The sequence below is a fragment of the Phacochoerus africanus genome, chromosome 2 (assembly GCF_016906955.1).
Source record: "Phacochoerus africanus isolate WHEZ1 chromosome 2, ROS_Pafr_v1, whole genome shotgun sequence".
Classification (NCBI taxonomy): Eukaryota; Metazoa; Chordata; class Mammalia; order Artiodactyla; family Suidae; genus Phacochoerus; species Phacochoerus africanus.
The window spans coordinates 123,098,145-123,117,728 of NC_062545.1; the positions used below are offsets into that span (position 1 = coordinate 123,098,145).

General features: G+C 37.2%; 1 protein-coding gene across 4 annotated transcripts in view; it reads left to right on the forward strand.

Moving 5' to 3' along the window:
* Window positions 1–224: 224 nt before the first annotated feature.
* The window catches only part of TRPM7 (transient receptor potential cation channel subfamily M member 7), a 103,854-nt gene continuing 84,494 nt past the window's right edge, over window positions 225–19,584 (forward strand). For 3 of the 4 annotated variants that reach the window (XR_007133090.1, XM_047766363.1, XM_047766364.1), the window contains exons 1-3: window positions 508–679; window positions 14,676–14,755; window positions 18,332–18,370. Coding sequence is in view for 3 of the 4 variants with exons in the window: in XM_047766363.1 (XP_047622319.1) it covers window positions 629–679; window positions 14,676–14,755; window positions 18,332–18,370 (170 nt within the window). In the remaining variant the exon portion in view is untranslated. The other variant, XM_047766365.1, reaches the window with a different exon arrangement.

Here is a 19,584-nt window from a genome sequence, read left to right on the forward strand (position 1 = left end):
AAACTACTACTTCCCTAAGTTCCGCTCCCGGGAGGTGACACAGAGTTTTCCGTAAGTCCCGCCTAGGTAGCCAACGGAGATCAGGGGAAGACCCGGAGCGATGGCGGAGAGAGGCTCATGCCCGGCGCATGCGCGCGGCGCGCACGGAGGGGGTCTGGAAGCGCGGGAGCGCGCGCCCTTCACGTGACCAGGCCGCGGGGGGCGACGCACACGACGCGCCTCTCACGTGGTCTGTCTTCAGCCCCGTCGCCGGCGGAGGCGGGCGCGGGCGCGTCCCTGTGGCCAGTCACCCGGAGGAGTTGGTCGCACAATTATGAAAGACTCGGTTTCTGCTGCTAGCGCCGGAGCTGAGTTAGTACTGAGAAGGTTTCCCTGGGCTGTCCTTGTCCGGCGGCCTCTGCTGCCGCCTCCGGAAACGCTTCCCGATAGATGGCTACAGGCCGCGGAGGAGGAGGAGGTGGAGTTGCTGCCCTTCCGGAGTCCGCCCCGTGAGGAGAATGGTACTAGACCCACGAAGGCCCCGGCGGGGGAATGGTCCTGGGGGCTGCAGGCAGGGAAGGGGGAGGACTCGGCTGGCAAGTGTGTGCGCGGAGCCACTCTTCCTGGGGCGAAGAACCCTCCAATTTCCATGAAGCTTCCGGACTGGCCCTGGCGGGACGGGAGCGCAGGTCTTTCGCGGGTGAGGGGCAGGAAGCAAGTAGCAAATCTAGCCCGACTACTTGTCGCGGGATTCCCCTGAGCGGAGCCTGGGCTCCGGCCCCTCGGGGCGGCAGAGGCGCGAGCCCGGGAGGACCTGGCTGAGCCGAGCGGCCGCAGCGCGCCAGACGCAGCGCTCAGCTTCCAAGCTCCGCATCTCTCGGGAGCGCGTTCCTCCTGGCGCTTGTTACTGGCAGATAAGGGAACCAAACGCTCTGCTCAAGTTCTGCGTGGAAGGGGAGGGCTGGCAGGGAACAAAAAAAAGAGATAGAGAACACGAGGTTGGAACTGTGCCTTGTTTGCTGCGCAGTGTATACTCCACAGGTACATTTTCCTCTGGAGTCCGAGAGAAGGGATTTGACGATATTAACGCTAGATCTGGTTTGGAATTTTCTTTAGCAAGAGTTAAGGATTTTCTCGTGGCGCTACTGTGGGTACCGAGGCATTTTGTGGTCTGGATTTATGTCGAACCACCTCATTCGTTGCCCTAGAGAAGGGTTGGTCGTGTTTTAAACCGAAGATGCAGAGAGGGATGCGGCGCATTGCAGTTTTTGATAGGGATTTTTATTAAGGCTAGAAATAGAATTAGAAGATTTCTTCCAAAAAAGTCACTTAGATCAGAGACCTGAAGAGCGGATAGGTAGGTGTTCCTGGTCAGTACTTGAACTAGATCGGCTTCATGCAAACAATTCTCCCTCTGCTGGAGTCTGGCAGGTTTACTTTTCTCTGGAAACTAATTCAAGTGCCATACAAAACTGAAACCACGAATATACTTTAAATAAATAGTACACCTTCCATTGTTTTCCACCTTTTTTGTAATGTAAAGGCAGTAAAAACGTCTTTTTACTTTATTTCATAATTTTTAAAGGAATTTAAGTTTTTCTACCGATGCTAAATTTTAACTTTTGTTTCTTAAGTGAATTTCAAGGGAATCTTTTGCGGGGGGGGGAGGGGAGTTGAATCAGAGTGCCTTCTATTTAAAAAAAAAATCAATACTGACTCTTCAGTGATGTGTCTAGTTTTCCTTTTTTTAGGTGGTGTTTAGTGTATATTTGAACATATCATGTAAGTATTCTGAAAAAATTTAGACACGTTAGAAAATGGAAATGAAGATGATTCATCATCTTCAAAGCCATTGCTAGCAAACAAATGACTTTGTTCCTGGTGACTTTGAAGTAAAAGTCAATTTCTTAGTCTTACCTCAGGTGCTTTTCTTAAGTCTAACCTCTTAATGTCTTGCTATCTACGTACTTTGAAATCTAGCCTTCAGAAATTAAGATTTTGAGTTTCTCTAGTGTTTGCTGTCTTCCCAGTTATGTCCACTCTTTTATAGCAAATGCACTGTCTCAATATATTTGTAGACAACGTTGTTGTTTGTACAGGGGGAAATTCTCACTTTAAAACTTGAAGTTAAAAATCTGATTTCATTTTTTACATTGCTTTGGTCCTGACTGCTGTTGAGTTGTGTGATTTTTCCTTACAATTTCCAATTAAATTATAGTGAAACCTTTGGATACCCTAAGACTGAGGTTCTCCAATAATGATAATTTGCTGAGCCTCTTCAGCTTTTAGCTCAACACTGAGACCTGAAAGTTCCCCTAAGTATGTTGTAGCTACACTGCATAAATTTTAGTACAAAGTCCTGCTTAAGGCCTTTTCTTCTGGTAATCTTTTTTTCTTCTTTGACACTAGGAGAAAGTATACAAAAATGTTCTACAATGCTTTAAAACTATTCGGCCAACTGACCCCCCCCCCCAAAAAAAAGAACTATTCATTTGGCAAATACTTACTTAGTGTTTAATATATTCCAAGCACTGTGATAGGCACTGGGGAGACAAAGATGTGTTAGACAAGTTTTCCACTCTCAAACTACTTGTGTTCTAATTATTTATAAAAGATCTACCTGTCTTGTTAATGGAAGGTGCATATATTACTTCATAAAACAAACATTTAATGTCTACTATGTTGCAGCTCTATTATACTTTGTCTTGAAAGGCAGTATAGATATGCAAGAAGCAAAAGGCTAGTGTGATTTATTGCATAGATTACTGTGAAAGTACAGGGTAATCAGGGAGAAAATCAGGGAGAAAGGAAGGAAAGTCTGGGTAGGCTTGCAAAGGAGCTGATAGGTAGGGACCAGATATTTGAGGGCAGTGTATGTTATGCAAAGAAATTTGCCTTTTATTCTGTAGATGAAGGGATTCACTGAAGGAAACAATATGGAGGGTGAATTGGGGTGTTTTTAAACTCAGTAGAGAGACCCATAAGGAGGAGGCTGACCAAAATGTTGAGGGCTTTTTTGTTTTGTTTTGTGTTGTTTTTAAAATGAAGGTCTGTGGAAGCAAGCACTTGTAAAATGTAAGTTTGAGAGTTCTGCCAATTGGAGGTTTTTTGTTTGTTTTTTGTTTTTTCTTTTATGGCTGCCCCATGGCATGTTCAGTTCCCAGGCTAGGGATCAGATCTGAGCTGCAGTTGTGACCTACGCTACAGCTGTGACAACACCGGATCTTTTCAGCCCACTGTGCCAGGGATCATACCTGTGTCCTGACACTGCAGAGACACTGTCGAACCCATTGTGCTGCAGCAGGAACTCCCAATCATAGATATTTTTGATATAGTGCTCTGATATTCTCTCTTTCTCTTAACATTTTAATGTGGGAGATTTCAGACATAAAAAGATATAATAGTAAAAGGAGTCACCATATACCATGACCTGTTTCAGTAGTTTGAAACATGCAAATGTTGTTTCTTTGATTATCCCTCTCATTACTCCTCAGCTGGTTAATTTAAAAGCAAATCCAGACATGTTCCATCCATACTTTGTTTTACATATCTACAATTTTAACATATTAACATACTGTTTGTGTACCTAAAATTAATAATTCTTTAATATCACTAAATATTCAGCATATTTCCCTGATTGTCTCATATTTTTTCTCAGTTGGTTTGTTTGAATCAAGATCCAAAGAAGTCCATACAGTATTTGGTTGATAAATAAGTATTTTAGTCTCTAGTACCCCCTCCTTTTTTTTGTCTTGTCATTTACCACTTGTTTAAAAAAAAAAAAAATCCAGATCATTTGCCCTGTAGAATTTCCCGTGGTTTGAGTTTTGTTTAATGTGTCTATATAGCATTATGTAACATGTTCCTTTTTCCCTCTGTATTTCCTGTGAAGTAGTGATTAATCTGAAGACTATCAAATTGTTTGATACTTTGGCAAGACAATTTCACAGGTAGTGCTGTGTACTTTGTATTGCATTACGTTAAGAGGCACATACTGTCTGGTTGTTTTTTGTTTTTTAATGTTAAGATTGACCAGTGGGTTGCTGTTGTTGACTTCCTGATGTTTCAGTTGTGAAGTTCCCCATCAGACTTTCACATAAGGTAGCCATTGATGATTATTGCCATTGCTCAATTATTTCATTCTGGGTTTCTCTTTCCCCTTTCTTTTAGGAGGAACCTTTCAGCATACGATTAAATTTTATGGTTTTTATTTTATTTTAAAGTGCTCCTTAGATGCCTTTTTTGTTGTTGTTTTTAATGGCCACACATGTGGCATACAAATTTCCTGAGCCAGGGATTGAATCTGAGCCATAGCTGTAGCAATGCCAGATCCTTTAACCCACTGAGGAGGCCAGAAATCAAACCCTGACCTCTGCAGCCACCTGAGCCACTGCAATCGGATTCTTAACCCACTGCACCACAGCAGGAACTCCTTAAACGCCTGTTATAAATTTGGTGCCTGGAGGCAAAGTTCTGAGTGTTTAGATTAATTTATATTATGAGCAGCATTTGGCTATCTATGAGAATTGGAGCTGAGTCACTATGTGAATTGCTGTAAAAGAACTTAGATGTGTGTCACTTTTAGAAGGGGCTTTGCAATTACTAGATTAGTTTCAATATGAATGAAATGTGACTTGGAGAATTGGACCTCTTCTAGTTTATCTTTATAAAAAATGATTGATTTTGGTGGTTTAGGGTTAAAAATCTGGCATTGTCACTACTGCGGCTCTGCGAAACACTATTTATCCCTCCTTGCATCATGAAAACATGTTAATAACAACACCTTAACTATCCTAGCTGCCAGGCTTCTGGAAACTTAAACCTTTGGAAACCTAACTCCTCGTAGAAAGGAAGAAAGCTTTTGAGTCAAGCCATTATCAGACACATAGCAACTTTGAGTCCAGGGTTCACTGATTGAAAAATATCCAGGAGTTCCCCTTGTGGCTCAGTGGTTAACAGACCTGACTTGTATCCATGAGGATGCAGGTTAGATCCCTGACCTTGCTCAGTGGGTTAGGGATCCAGAGTTTCTGTGAGCTGTGGTGTAGGTTGCACATGTGGTTCTGACCTGGCGAGGCTGTGGCTGTGCTCTAGGCTGGCAGCTCCAGCTCCAGTTCAACCCCTAGCTTGGGAACCTCCATATGCCATGGGTGAGGCCCTAAAAAGACAAAGAAAAATATGTGCAAAGTGAAGTTTAATAGGCTTAGTTACCTACTTTCCTCTGACAATTTGGTAGTATATGTGGAATGATGGAAAGTAGACTCACTATAAAGAGAAAACTAGAGAAACATTAACTAGGATAGAAAGATAGGACTGTAAATTACCCTAAGTATGTGAACTAGTGGTCTTCCTTGTCTTACTATAAATTACCATACCCAATACCTGGAAGGTACTCTACCCAGAAGGTACTTCTGACCAAAAAAAGTGTGTATTAGGCTTTAAACAAATTTTGATAATATTAGATAATATGTATTAGCATTTAGCTGTTGCCCTTGTTCTAAATGCTTTACGTATATTACTGTCAAGACTCCATCATGAAGTTAAACACTTTTTTCCCCCTTCCATTATTTATGTAAAAAACAGAAGCTGAATCGCTCACCAAAGGGTCATAGGGCTAATAAGTGGGAGAGTAGGTGTTGACTTGCCAAATTATAGAAACCTGGAGAAATATCTTGACATTCAGAGGCATGTAAATTATCGAGATCTCAGATGACAAGTGTTAAGTAAAAAGGTTAAGGAATTCTCGTCGTAGTTCAGCAGAAGCAACTCAACTGGCATCCATGAGGATCGAATCCCTCACCTCTCTCAATGGGTTAAGGATCTGGCATTGCTATGAGCTGTGGTGTAGACTGCAGACGCGGGTTGGATCTGGTGATGCTGTGGCTGTGACGTGGGCCAGCAACTACAGCTCCAACTCAGCCCCTGTCCTGGGAACCTCCATATGTGGCAGGTGTGGCCCTAAAAAGACAACAACAAAAAAAAAGTTGAGGTCATTAAAAAAAAAATTGTTACCTTTTTAAAAATCTTGTTATACCATATTTTCTTCAAATGTTTTAAAAGTTAGACATTTCCTTTAGTACCAAATTTCTATGTAATAACTTTAGGATAGGTTATTTATAATACTATTATACCATTATAAACATTGTGTTTTGACAAAGTGCAGAAATTCTCTATTCTGAGGGTATTCTTAGTAGAGTGGAAAAGTCATTAAGCTAGCTAAATGGATTTCTGTTACGGGTAGAACTCATTAATAAAAACCGTAGAAGCCTATCATGAATGTATCAACAAAAGTATTATCAGGCTACTCAGGAATAGAGAATAGGTTATTACTGTTTACTCACATATGAAGGCTTGAGTTTTGTAATAAAGAATATCTTAATATTTTCTTTATATTTCTCTTTTTCAGATTAATTTTGGTGGCATCATTGGAAAATATATTGGTAGTTGTTAAATAAGATCTATGATTCATTTAATTAAGTAGATTCTGTTCCTTTTTGGAATATTTGATTAGATAACAAGGAGCCAGGAATAAAGAATTTAAATTGTACTGTTTGACTACAAGTACATAATATTTTTAAATAAATTATATACTTTGAGTTCTTTGGTAATTTTTTATGATGGAATTCAGATGTATGAAAGTGTGGATATCATAATACAGCAGGTATTCCTATGTTTATCACTCAGCTTGAAAAATACTGCAAGTAAAATTTGATGTACCCCATTAAAATCCCATTTCACTTTCACTTTTGCAGATGTAACTTTTATCCTAAATATACAAGTATCCAGTTGTTCCTTTGGATACTTTGGTAGTGTTTTTATATAAAGTATATATACTATATAGTGGTCTTTTGGTATTTCTAAGTGTTATATATATGGAATTTTGTACATTTTTATATATCTTTTTTTCTTTTATTGAAGTATAGTTGATTTACAATACTATATTAGTTTCAGGTGTACAACATAGTGATTCAATATATTTACAGACTAAACTCCATTTAAAGTTCTTAGGAAATATTCGCTATATTCCTTGTGATGTACAGTATATCTTTATAGCTTTTTTCTTTTCTTTTTGTCTTTTTAGGGCCACATGTGTGGCATATGGAAATTCCCAGGCTATGGGTCGAGTTGGAGCTGTAGCCACCCACCTATGCCACAGCCACAGCAAAACCAAATCCAAGTCGAGTTTGTGACCTACACCACAGCTCACAGCAATACCAGATCCTTAATCCACTGAGCGAGGCCCGGGGTCAAACCCATGTCCTCATGGATACTAGTTGGGTTCCTTACCACTGAGCCATGATGGGAACTCCCTTTTTTTCTTTTTAATGACCTTTATGTTTTGGAGATTAATTCATGTTGATAATATACAAGGTTTAGTGTGTCCTTTTCAGCTGCTAAATGTATTATTCCATTATAGGAATATGCTGTATGTTGTCTGTTTTACTGTTGTTGGGCATTTAGGTTGTTTCCAGCTTTTTTAAAATAATTATGTAATGTTCTTGTATGTATCACCTTATAAACATGTTTGTGAATTTTTCTAGGAAGTATAATATCTAGAAGTAGAAATGCTGGGTCATAGGGTAGGTACATCTTCAACACTATAGATATTGCCGAAGTGTTGACCAAAGTGATTGTGTTAATTTCCAATCCCTTTAGAACTATATGAGAGTTCCCCTTTTTTTCCTCCCAGCATCTTTACCAACACATAATTGATGAGATTCTTTTATTTCTCCAGACTTGTGAATGTAGTTCCTCATTGTTTTAATTTGCCTGTCACTGGCCACTATTAATTTTGAGTGTCATTTCTGGTTACAAATTTTTGGCTATGGTTATCTCCTCTTTGGTGAATTATTTTGCTCATTTTTCTAGTGGATTATCTTTTTTTAAATGTAGAAATTTTTTATGTATTCTGGATACTAATTTTTTGTGGGGGGGTTTTATGAGCTGCAAATATCTTTTCCAATCTCTAGCTTTTAAAAGTTTTACTTTGTTAATGGTGGGCTATTTACTTATTTTTTGGGTTGTTGATATACATTGGTTTTTAATTTTAGTATAATTATCAGTGTTTTCTTATAGCATGGTTTTTTCTTATATTGAGGTCATAAGGTATTTATTTTTGATAGAAGTTTAAAAATTTTGCTTTTCTCCTTTGGACTTTAACTCATCAAGTATTCATTTTTGGATTCTAGTGTGATAGTTCACGTACATATAGTATAGTTATTAATATTTTTTTATAATTTATATTGCACTTTCCATCACACACCAAGTTTCCTTAAGTGCAAGTTTCTGTTTCTAAGTGATTTATTTCATTGTTCTGTTTGTGTTCTGAGTATATTTGTTTTGATTTTTTAGCAATCTTAGGTATCTAGGTAAAATTTTTTAGTATATGAAATTAAAAAATTTTTTTTGCCAACATACTTATCTTTTTTCCTCCTAAAATGTTAAGTTTTTCTCCCTTTTCATTTTAATAATTCTTTTGGTAAAATGAATTATTCCGGGTAAGACTTCACCTAGAATACCAGAGGGAAAAATTACTGCTGTTTGAGCTATATTGAGGTTGGCCACTTTTTAGACTCAATGTTTAGTCTTCAGTTATTTAATATCTTACACTCCATGATATAGCACGATGGCAGCTGTTTGTATTTCTCTTTATCAAACATTTTCTTTCCCTTAATTTCAAGGCAGTATTGGGCTGTTAAGCAGTCCGGGTAGCCATCTTCGTAAGATCAGCAGGAAAGCAAAACCAACAGAAATAAGATTGGATGTAGTAGTTGGACTCTTGTTACTGTTTAGTTTTTTAATGTATAAGACTTTACTCGCTGTTCATCATTCCACAGAAGCTTTTCAGGTATCTTTAAAACTTGTTGAGAAGATTCACATCTGAATTATCAATAATATCTCATTATTAATTCGTTAGGTAGTTGACAGCCAATTAAGAGTGAGAGCAAAACTTCTAGAGTAAGGGCCTGTAAGAATGCCAGGAAGCAAATGAATTGGAATGAATTAGACTCTTGATAGAGAAAGTCAGAGATGTTTTCAGCATTTTGCTTTGTACTAGCCTTAATTTTTCTCCTCTTCTTCTTCTTTTTTTTTTTAACTTTTGTCTTTTTAGGGCCACACCTGCAGCATATGGAAGATCCCAGGCTAGGGGTCAAATCGGAGCTGCAGCCTGCACTACAGCCACAGCAACGGCAGATCTGAGATGCGTCTGTGACCTGCACCACAGCTCATTGCAACACTGGATCCTTAACCCACTGAGCGGGACCAGGGATCAAACCTATATCTTCATGGATACTAGTCAGGTTCGTTACTGCTGATCCACAATAGGAACTTCTAGCCTTAATTTTTCTTTGTCATTGTGCCATTTGCTGGCAGGCACTATGACAAAATTATTATGTATCTTGAAATTTCTGGATCTGTAGTGTCATTTAACTTTTTAAAGCAATTGCATTTTATTAGTAAGCAAACCCCTTTTTAATTTAATTGTCTTTTGAGTATGGCTCACATTTTCCTCTTACATCTAGCTAGTAGTTTTGGATTGTGTAGTAGACGTAATGTAATCTTGTAGAGGCTCTAAGTTCTGTTATAGTCCTTTTAGGACTATTAATTTTTTTGAAAAGTGGTTGTTATGGACTGAATGTATGTGTATTCTCAGAATTCATTGTTGATGATATTTAGAGATGGGCTTTGGGGAGGTAGAGTTAGATGAGGTCATGAAGGTCCTTACATAAAGGGTCCTTATATGAAGAGATACTAGAGAGCTTGCCACTCTCCCCACTGTGTGAGGACACAGTGAGAAGACAGCTGTCTGCAACCCAAGGAGAGGGCTCTAACCAGACACAAACGTTACTGGCAACTTGATCTTCAATACCAGTCTCTAGAACTGTGAGAAAATGAATTTTTTATTCTGTTTTATAGGTAAGGAAGCAGAAGTTCAAAAACTTGGCTTAAGGTTACATCAATAGTATAAACAACAAAGATAGAATTCTAACAGGTTAATCTGATTCCAGAATGTGTGCTCTTTAACCACTGAAGATCATTCGGTGATCTTTAAGTTTCCTTTTGCTTTCTGTGGCTATAGTTAGTTTTTACTTTACTTGAAACATTTGAGAATCTTCAGATTTGTGTTTTTAGTGTGCCACCTCTTGGTAAAATTAAGTAATGCAGTCTAGCTAAAGAAGTACAAAGTAAGGAATTTATATATTATTTATAATCCAGGGCAAATATAATTGGATAACTGATGGCAGAGCAGAAATTCAAAATTTGAAAAACAGCAGAAACCTATCATTGGGAAGGATTTGCAATTATCAGCCAAGATATATGACTATCAAGTGTAGGAAGCCAATCCCTAATATAACAAATGAAGGCGCTAAACAACAAAAATGCTGTATATGGGGAGAATAAGTTACATTTGGTGTTTATACAACAGAATGAGAGGCATTAAGCCATTTAAATAAATAAACTTGGTGAATAATTAAGATAGGGGAAGCTGTAGGAAACAGTCTTAAAACATACTGTATGTTGTTTTAAAATATACTGTATGTATATTGCCATTATTTCAGGAGGTTATTTGCATATGTAAGTGTCTAGTTCTAGAATCTGATTTTGGTAGACTTCATTACCATAGCATGGGTTGTTTTCTTTCTTTTTGTTTTAGAGCCACACCCACCGTATATATAAGTTCCCAGGCTAAGGGTTGAATTGGAGCTGTACTGCTGGCCTGTTCCACCTCTATGGCAGTGCTGAATCTGAGCTGCATCTGCAACCTGCAGCTACAGCTTGTGGCAATGCCAGATCCTTAACCCATTGAGCAAGGCCAGGGATCAAACCTGCATCCTCATGGATACTAGTCAGGTTCTTAACCCACTGAGCCATAACGGGAACTCCTGCCTGCCATTCGTTTTCAAATAAACTCACAAGGAGAAATTCCAAACAAATCTTTGTCTCCCTTTAACAAGCAGTAATTAAAAATAGAGCAGTAAGTATAATCACTAATCTTTTTTTTTAATAAACCAGTTCTAATTTTTCTAGAAGAGAGAAGCAACCCTTTAAATGATAAATCATAGTATTAATTTTACTTCCACCTCTAAATCCTGCGTTTTTATTTATTTTTAGTTTAATTTAGTCTAGTCTAGTCTTTTTAGGGCCACACCCATGGCACATGGAGGTTCCCAAGCTAGGGGGTCGAATCGGAGCTGTAGCCGCTGGCCTGTGCCACATCCACAGCCATAACCATGTAAGAGCCAAGCCACGTCTGTGACCTGCAACACAGCCCATGGCAATGCTGGATCCTTAACCGACTGAACAAGGCCAGGCATCGAACCTGTGACCTCATGGATGCTAGTCAGATTGATTTCTGCTGAGCCATGACAAGAACTCCAAAATCCTGCATTTTTAAATAGTAGCATAATGAAAATTTCATGAGTTTAAAGCAGTTTAAGTTAGTTTTGGTACAAATTCAACCTCACATCATTATGTGTCAGTGCCTGCCAAATGATTTTTTTTTTTCTGCCAAGTTGTAAGCAGCAGTCATGTGAATAAATGTCTTTGGTTCAGATGCTTTGCCTACCTTTAGTGTACTATGGTGGTGGCATGGGAGAAGAGTCCAGGAAAGCAATAATATACCAGCAGTCTAACTGACATGGCCAGATCTTTTGGTTCTTAGGACAGTGCTCTCAATGTGATCCTGGGGATGGTTCCATTGCTCTATAATTGTGTAAGGGGTGTGTGTGGAGATTGCATTATTAAATAGCGTAAGCCTCATTCAGGAGGTAACTTTGGCTCAAAGACCTGAAGGAGGTGATAGAATGAAAGTAGTGAAGCAGATGCAGAGATGCAGAGCACTAGAACCTTAAAAGTTACTGTAAGGACTTTGGCTTTTATAAAACTCTTTTGAGTAAATATAATGACACATTTTAAAAGAATTACTTTGTCTCTTGAGGAATAAACTGCAAGTTTGCAAGGGTGGCATGACCGATTTCTGGAGTAAACCAGGCAAGAGGTGATGATGGCTTGAATCAGGGTAGTAGCAGTGGAAGTGTGAGAAGCGAGTGGATTCTAGATGTGTTTTGGAAGCAAGCCGACAGGTTTTGTCATGGGATTATATATGAAGTATATTAAAAGAGGAAATCAAAGATAACACTAAGATTTTTTGCCTTAAAAAAATACAACTAGAAAATAGACTTAATATTTACTGAGCTGGGGAAGACTGAGAAAGATGAGCTCAGTTTTGGCCAGGTTAAGTTTGAGATGCCTATTAGACATCAAAATGAAGCTCTTGAGTAGGCAGTTGGATATATGTGAGCTTGGAGTTCAGGGAAAGGTTTGACATGGAAATATATAGAGTCATCCAGTGTATTGATGGTAAACTGGGTGTGAGCACTAAAAGAGTGAATTTAATTGGAGAAAAGAAGTCCAAAGATTAGGGAGAGGAGGAAAAACTAAAAGAGATCAAAGGAGTAGCCAGTGAAGTCCAAAGATTAGGGAGAGGAGGAAAAACTAAAAGAGATAAAAGGAGTAGCCAGTGAAGGGAAAAACTAAAAGAGATAAAAGGAGTAGCCAGAAAAGCTGATGAAAAAGTTTTAAGATGAGAATGATTGATTTTGTTAAATGCTGCTGATATATCAGTGAAGATGGTCCTCTGCTGTATATAGCACAGGGAACTATGTCTAGTCACTAATGATGGAACATGATGGAGGACAATGTGAGAAAAAGAATGTATAATATGTATGTATGTATGACTGGATCACTTGCTGTACAGCAGAAATTGACTGAACAATGTAAATCAACTATAATAGAAAAAAAATAAAAGCCTAAAAAAGAAGATGAGTCCTGAAAGTTTGACCTTTGGATTTAGAGAAAGTCATTGGTGATCTCTTCAGAGCTTATTTCAGGAGAGTGGTTTCCTTGAAAGCCAAACTGGAATGAATTTTAGAAAGTGTAGAAGAGGGAAACACTTTCCAGTGATCTTTACTGTAGATGGAGGCAGAAACATGGTGTGTTAGCTTGAGGGACAAGTTGAGTCAAGCAAAGATTTGTTGTGTTTAAAATGGGGAGTATAATATATAGCATGTTGCATGCAGATGGAAATGAGTTAATAAGGAAAAAAAGGGAGACTTGATAGAGAGTTAGTAAGGATATGAAGTCTAGGACACAGGAGGTATGGCTAGACTTAAATAGGAACACAGTCATAGGAAGGAAGGCAGAATGGGTGGGTATAGGTACTCATTGATGGGACAGATAAGGTAGAAGTTTATAGAAGTTTTCTTCTTGTTGCTTCAATTTTCTCATTGAAATGGAAAATAGGTGGGAGTTCCTGTTGTGACTCAACAGATTAAGAACCCAACGAATATTCACTAGGATGTGGGTTTGACTACTGGCCTCACTCAGTGGGTTAAGGATTTGGTGTCCTCATGGATAGTAGTCGGGTTCATTACTGCTGGGCCACAGTGGGAACTTCTGCCTTTTTTTTTTTTTAATTTTTACCAAAAACACTATATGAAACAAGGAACAGACTAGTGAAAACTTGGAGTAAATATTTTTTGTGACAATTATGACTTAGGTTAACATGCTCTGCCCACTTACTGTATAGAAAAAATTATGTAAAACATATTAAAAGTTATACAATCCAAATGGAAAAGCAATGAGATCCTGCTGTATAGCACTGGGAACTATATCTAGTCACTTATGATGGAGCATGATAATATGAGAAGAAAGAATGTATGCATTTGTGTGTAACTGGGTCATCTTGCTGTATGGTAGATAATTGACAACACTGTAAACCAGCTATAATGGAAAAAATAAAAATTATTATTAAAAAAAATTATGCATCCCAATATTTTCTTATTAATATAAGACAGTGAATTTAAATGGACTCTAACAGCTTGGAAAAGACAAGGCCAATGTCTCATGGAACTGTTTTAACATCTTTGCAAATGTCTCAGTGGAGGCTAATGCTTTTATCTCTTCCCCCAAATTGTAAGAATACTATGGATCTTGTTGAAAGGCTAATGAACACAAGGGTCTTGATGTTATTTTTAATCGTTTTCTTTAACTTGACCTTTGTTACAATTGTCTCTGCTTCATTTCCATGTATAAAGCCCTACTTATCCTAGAAATGTACCATGTTGTTCAGTAACTGGTCAAAAAAGATTCTGACAGCAAAAAGAAATTCTATGCATAGAAATGTTTTCTAAATTATAAAATCTTACAAAAATATAAGGTATTGTCATTATCTTGAGTAATAGGGATCAGTAAGAGCTTTTAAGATTTCCTAAAGGTAACACTTGTAATGAAAGATTATGCTGATACTCCTTCTCCCCTTTAATTGTTTGAAAATCATAGCTAACACACACCACTTTGACAATCACTTTTAATTGGCTTTTAAATGATCCACTTACCAGGATCATATCAGCCCCTCTTGAAGTTTTTGGCTCACAGTAGGAATCTCAAACTTGATTTCCCTTCTGTCTGGTTATGTGAAGCAAAAGTATCTGCATAGCACTGCTGATTTAGTAGTGTTAATCTCAACTACATTTAAATGGAATGAATTTAATATTTTAGGTATGCTGTCATCAGTAAAAATGTATATAGTAAATATTTAGTGAATTAAAATATTATTTTGATGTACTTATCATTAAATTATCTCCTTGTAATATTAGTTAATTTGTAAACTGTCTTTTTAAACTTTGTTTTAGTCCCAGAAATCCTGGATAGAAAGCACTTTGACCAAGAGGGAATGTGTGTATATTATACCGAGTTCCAAAGACCCTCACAGGTAAGGATACTTCTCTTTCATCTAGGTTCTTCTAGAAATTTAGATGAAAATTATATCGGTGTTTATTAAAAACTAAATTATTTTTGCAATTACTCTTTTTATACTTACTGTTATTCTTTTAGGATTAGAAGAAGGGGCTATCATTAGCAAGATATCAGCATTATGGAGTTTTTAATGACATTTCACAACATAAAATCTCTTCTTCAGTGTTGTACCATCCCTAATCTCTCCCACATTGTACTAGTGTATTATAAAGGTAGAACAGTTAAGGCTCTTTTTAAAAAATTGATGGACTGGAGTTTCCGTCATGGTGCAGAGGAAACACATCTGACTAGGAACCATGAGGTTGCGGGTTCGATCCCTGGCCTCTCTCACTGGGTTAAGGATCTGGCGTTGCTGTGAGCTGTGGTGTAGGTTGCAGACGCAGCTTGGATCTGGTGTTGCTGTGGCTCTGGCGTAGGCTGGCAGCACCAGCTCCAGTTAGACCCCTAGCCTGGAAACCTCCATATGCTGCGGGTGCGGCCCTTAAAAAAAAAAAAAAGATGGACTGATATTGAGACCTTAAGAAAGTTTACCTGTTTAATGGGTATCTATTGAGTACTTAACACTGTAGTTTATGCTGAGGAAACCAATAGGAACCTAATAGTTGCTATTTTTTGTTTACCAGAAATATAGGTCAGCATCTACTGGAAAACCTATCACCAGAGATACCGTAGGCACGAGCTGCCATTGTGGTTCAGCAGGTTAAGAACCTGACCAGTATCTGTGAGGATTTGGGTTCAGTCCCTGGCCTCGTTCAGTGGGTTAAGGATCCCATGAGCTCTGGTGTAGGTTGCAGATGCAACTCGAATCCCGAGTTGTGGCTATGGCATAGGCTGTCAGCCGCAGCTCCCATTCAACCTCTAGCCTGGGAACTTTCATATGCCACAGGTGCAGCCCTAAAAAGCAAAAGTGAAAAAATAAAAAAAGATTCTGTAGGCATCAGATAGTCTCTTGGTCTTTATGGCTTTGATAAGGAGTTCCCTTGTGGCACAGTGAGTTAAGGATCTGGTATTGTCACTGCAGCAGCTTGGGTCGCTGCTGTGTCATGGGTTTGATCCCTGGCCCAGGAACTTGTACCAAAAAAAAGTACATAAAATGGCTTTTATAATAGAAAAAATTTCAAATAAAGGACATTAGTTAAAATTCAAGAAAAAGACCTCTTAAGGTCTTGGTTGAAGAAACATTTTTCCTAAACTTTTTCTTTTTTCTGAGACTGCAGAATAGAAAAAAACTTAAAAGGGTTAATCACAGGTATTGCTAATTCTTTACCTACAGAGCACCTTTCTTCATAAGCACTTAGGAAAAATTAATTGAAAAAGGCGCTTACAAGATTTTTAGTCTCCTTATCTTTCCTGTCTCCTGTCAAACCTTGTTTTCTATCCAGTTACCTTCTCTATAGCTTTTACTTCCATTTGATACATGACCCTTATGAAAATACCTAGTGGGTAATCTTTTATTAATTGATGTATTTTATTTATTTGTTTGTTTTCTTTTTTATGTTTTTGACTGTCCCATAACATATGGAGTTCCCGGGGCAGGGAATCACATCTGAGATGCAGTTGCTACCTGTGCCACAGGTGCTGCAATGCTGGATCCTTAACCCACTGAGCAAGGCCAGGGATCAAACCCGCATCCTCACAGACACTATGTCAGGTCCTTAACTTACTGAGTCACAACAGGAACTCCCAACTGATGTATTTTAAATTATAGCACCTATCAGTGTTATGTTCATAGTGATTACTTGGTAAATATTTGTTGAATAGAATTTCTAAGCCTTTATTTTGTTCATTATATAAACCTGCTGTTTGAATTCAACATTTCTCTTTTTTATCAGTAAAAATAAAATCTCTATTGTGGATATATCTCTCACCAGTAGGAATGAGAATACCTGAATATTGACTAGAGTAATGTTACCCATTATTTAAGAAAAAGTGATGTGTGGAAAATGGTATATATATATAATTTGCATTGGGATTTCCCTGGTAGCCTAGTGGTTAAGGACTGGGTGTTTCACCTGCTATGGCTTAGGTTCTGTCCCTGGCCCAGGCACTTCTCTATGCTCTAGATATGGCCCAAAAAAATTTGGTTTTATTGATTATTGTTGAGAAAACATTTTTTATATTCTGTAATATTCCTCTAATTTTCGGTAATTTCTGTAAATGTCTTTTGAAATCATAACATTGATGTCTCTTCTGTGATTTATTTGAATAACTTACTAATTATTTAAGATACGTTTTGTTACAAGAATGCATCACATTTCTTAACTAGAGAGTCTAAGTGACATTTCCCAGGTTACATAGCTAATAATTCATAAAGACGGGATTAAAATTTAGATCTCCTTAGTTCAATTTAGATCAACTTGGTGCCAGTTCTAAAGTAAGACTCTATTATTCTTTTACTGAAAGAAAATTATGGTTTTACTTTATTGAAAAATAGACTGTTTTGGATTTTCCTTCATTCACATGACATGGGTGCAGCCAAAAAAAAAAAAAGTAGGATATTATCATTAAGGAACTTATTTCCTATAATTTTGTTGATTTTAATTTGCAATGTAAATAATACAAATTCTCGTTAGATGTTAAAGAAATCACAAGCTGTTTTTATATCCTTGGCTTAAGCCATTCATATGAGACCTAAAGTCTAAATATAGAACTACTGTATGACCCAGCAATCCCACTCTTGGGCATATATCCAGAAAAAACTTTCCTTAAAAAAGACGCATGCACCTGCATATTCATTGCAGCACTATTCACAATAGCCAAGACATGGAATCAACCCAAATGTCCACTGATAGATGATTGGATCAGGAAGATGTAGTATATATACACAATGGAATACTACTCAGCCATAAAAAAGAACAAAATAATGTTCTCCTCTTGATAGAGAGTTTACAAGATTACTTTCCTCTTTATTTTCACTAAGACAATGTCTTAAAAAATTAAATTTTCTTCTAATGAAATACCTTTTCATTTGTACATTTTTACAGTGAATTATCTGTTTATATATTTCCTATTATTATTATTTTGGCCACAGCATGTAGTGACTTGAAGCAGGATCACAGTTCCCTCATCAGGGATTAAACCCAAGCAACAGCTATGAAAGTGCCAAATCCTAACCACCAGACCACCAGGGAACTCCCTATATTGTCCTGTTTTATATTGATTTGATGAAGCTCCTTATATATTAGAGAAACTACCTTTTGTCTGCAAATGTTTTTTTCTCAGTTTATCTTTAAATTTTATAAGTGACATATTTTTACCACATAGAAATGTGTTTTTAGGTAGTTAAATCTATCAGTCTTTTCTCTTACAGTTTTTGGGTTTTATGTCATAACTAACAGTATTTAAAATAAGAAAACTGAGTTTAAAAGGTTTTTGAATATATAAATTAAAGTATAAATGACTTGTAATATCTACTGAAAATTAAATATATAATTTCCCTTTGTTTTATACTTTTATATGGTTTATATAGTTTATAGTTTTAAACGAAAGAATTTTTTTTCCATTTAAGTAATAGATTTACTTTGTTTTATAGATGCCTTCCAGGATGTCAAATTTGTCAGCAACTCGTCAGGTAAAGTTTCATAACATAACACAAGTTTTCAAAAATAGAACTAGTGTTTTAAAAAAACGTAAGACTACACTGGGATGAAATTCACAGGTTTTTTATATTTAAGGGTTACTTTACTCAGATTTGGTAGATGAAGATCAGGCAGAGCTGCTTGAAACTCAAGTGAAGTCACCTGAGCATGGTTCATAGTTGAATGTGACTTAGTTGGGTAAAGATTGAGAGAAAGGGATTTTAGGCAGAGAACAGGGTGTGGGAAGACCTGTCAGTGAAAGAAATTACGGTTCCATCAGGAAACTGTTCTGTAGAATATAAGATGGATGTGAGAGAGATTTGAGTCTGGAGAAGTAAGGAGGGCCAGATCATTTAAGCTCTTTGTGTACTATGCCACACAGTTTTGAGTTCATATTAAAAGGTTATTATATGGAGAAGTAACATGCTCAGATTTTCTTTCTCCCCCCCTTAAAAGCAGTTGACATATTGAGGAGAATGGATTGAGAGAAAAAAATAATTTGGAAGGTTTTTGAGTAATGAGAGTCCAAATTTAAGGTACTGGCTATGGTGATGAAGAGAAGTAGGCATATTTGAAGGGATTAATCAGATTAACTCAATAGAACTTGGTGGGTATATGGAAAAAGGGAAAGATTTGAGGGTTATATTTGAATTTGTTAGGCAACTAATTAAAGAGTAATATTCTTTTTGTGATGAAGAAATGAAAGAGGAAGATAAGAAGGTCTGTGGTTGGTAGACTAGGAGCAAAAATGCATAGAATGAGTTCATTTAGATATATTGGGGTGTTTTACAATCTCCAGTCATATTCATTCCTTCCTCTAGATGGGTAGTTCTATCTGGTGTCTTTCCACTCAGGCTGAAGAGCTTCCTTTAGCATTTGGTGTAATGCAGTTATACTAAAGATGAATTTTCTTAGCTTGGTTTATCTGAACATATGTTTATTTTATTCTCATTTTTGAAGGATATTTTCATTGGATATGGTTCTCTTTGTACTTCTTTGTACTTTTATTTTTATTTAATTAAAATAATTTTTCCTATTTATCAAATTAGATATTTGTATTGATCTGTCTTTAGGTTCACTAATGCTTATTTCTGCAATCTCCAATGCTGTTTTGCGCATCTAGTAGGAATATATGCCCCAAACTAAATTTAGAAGACTACATCATCAAATACTAATGTATTAATACTCTTTTAATGCTATGGTGAAA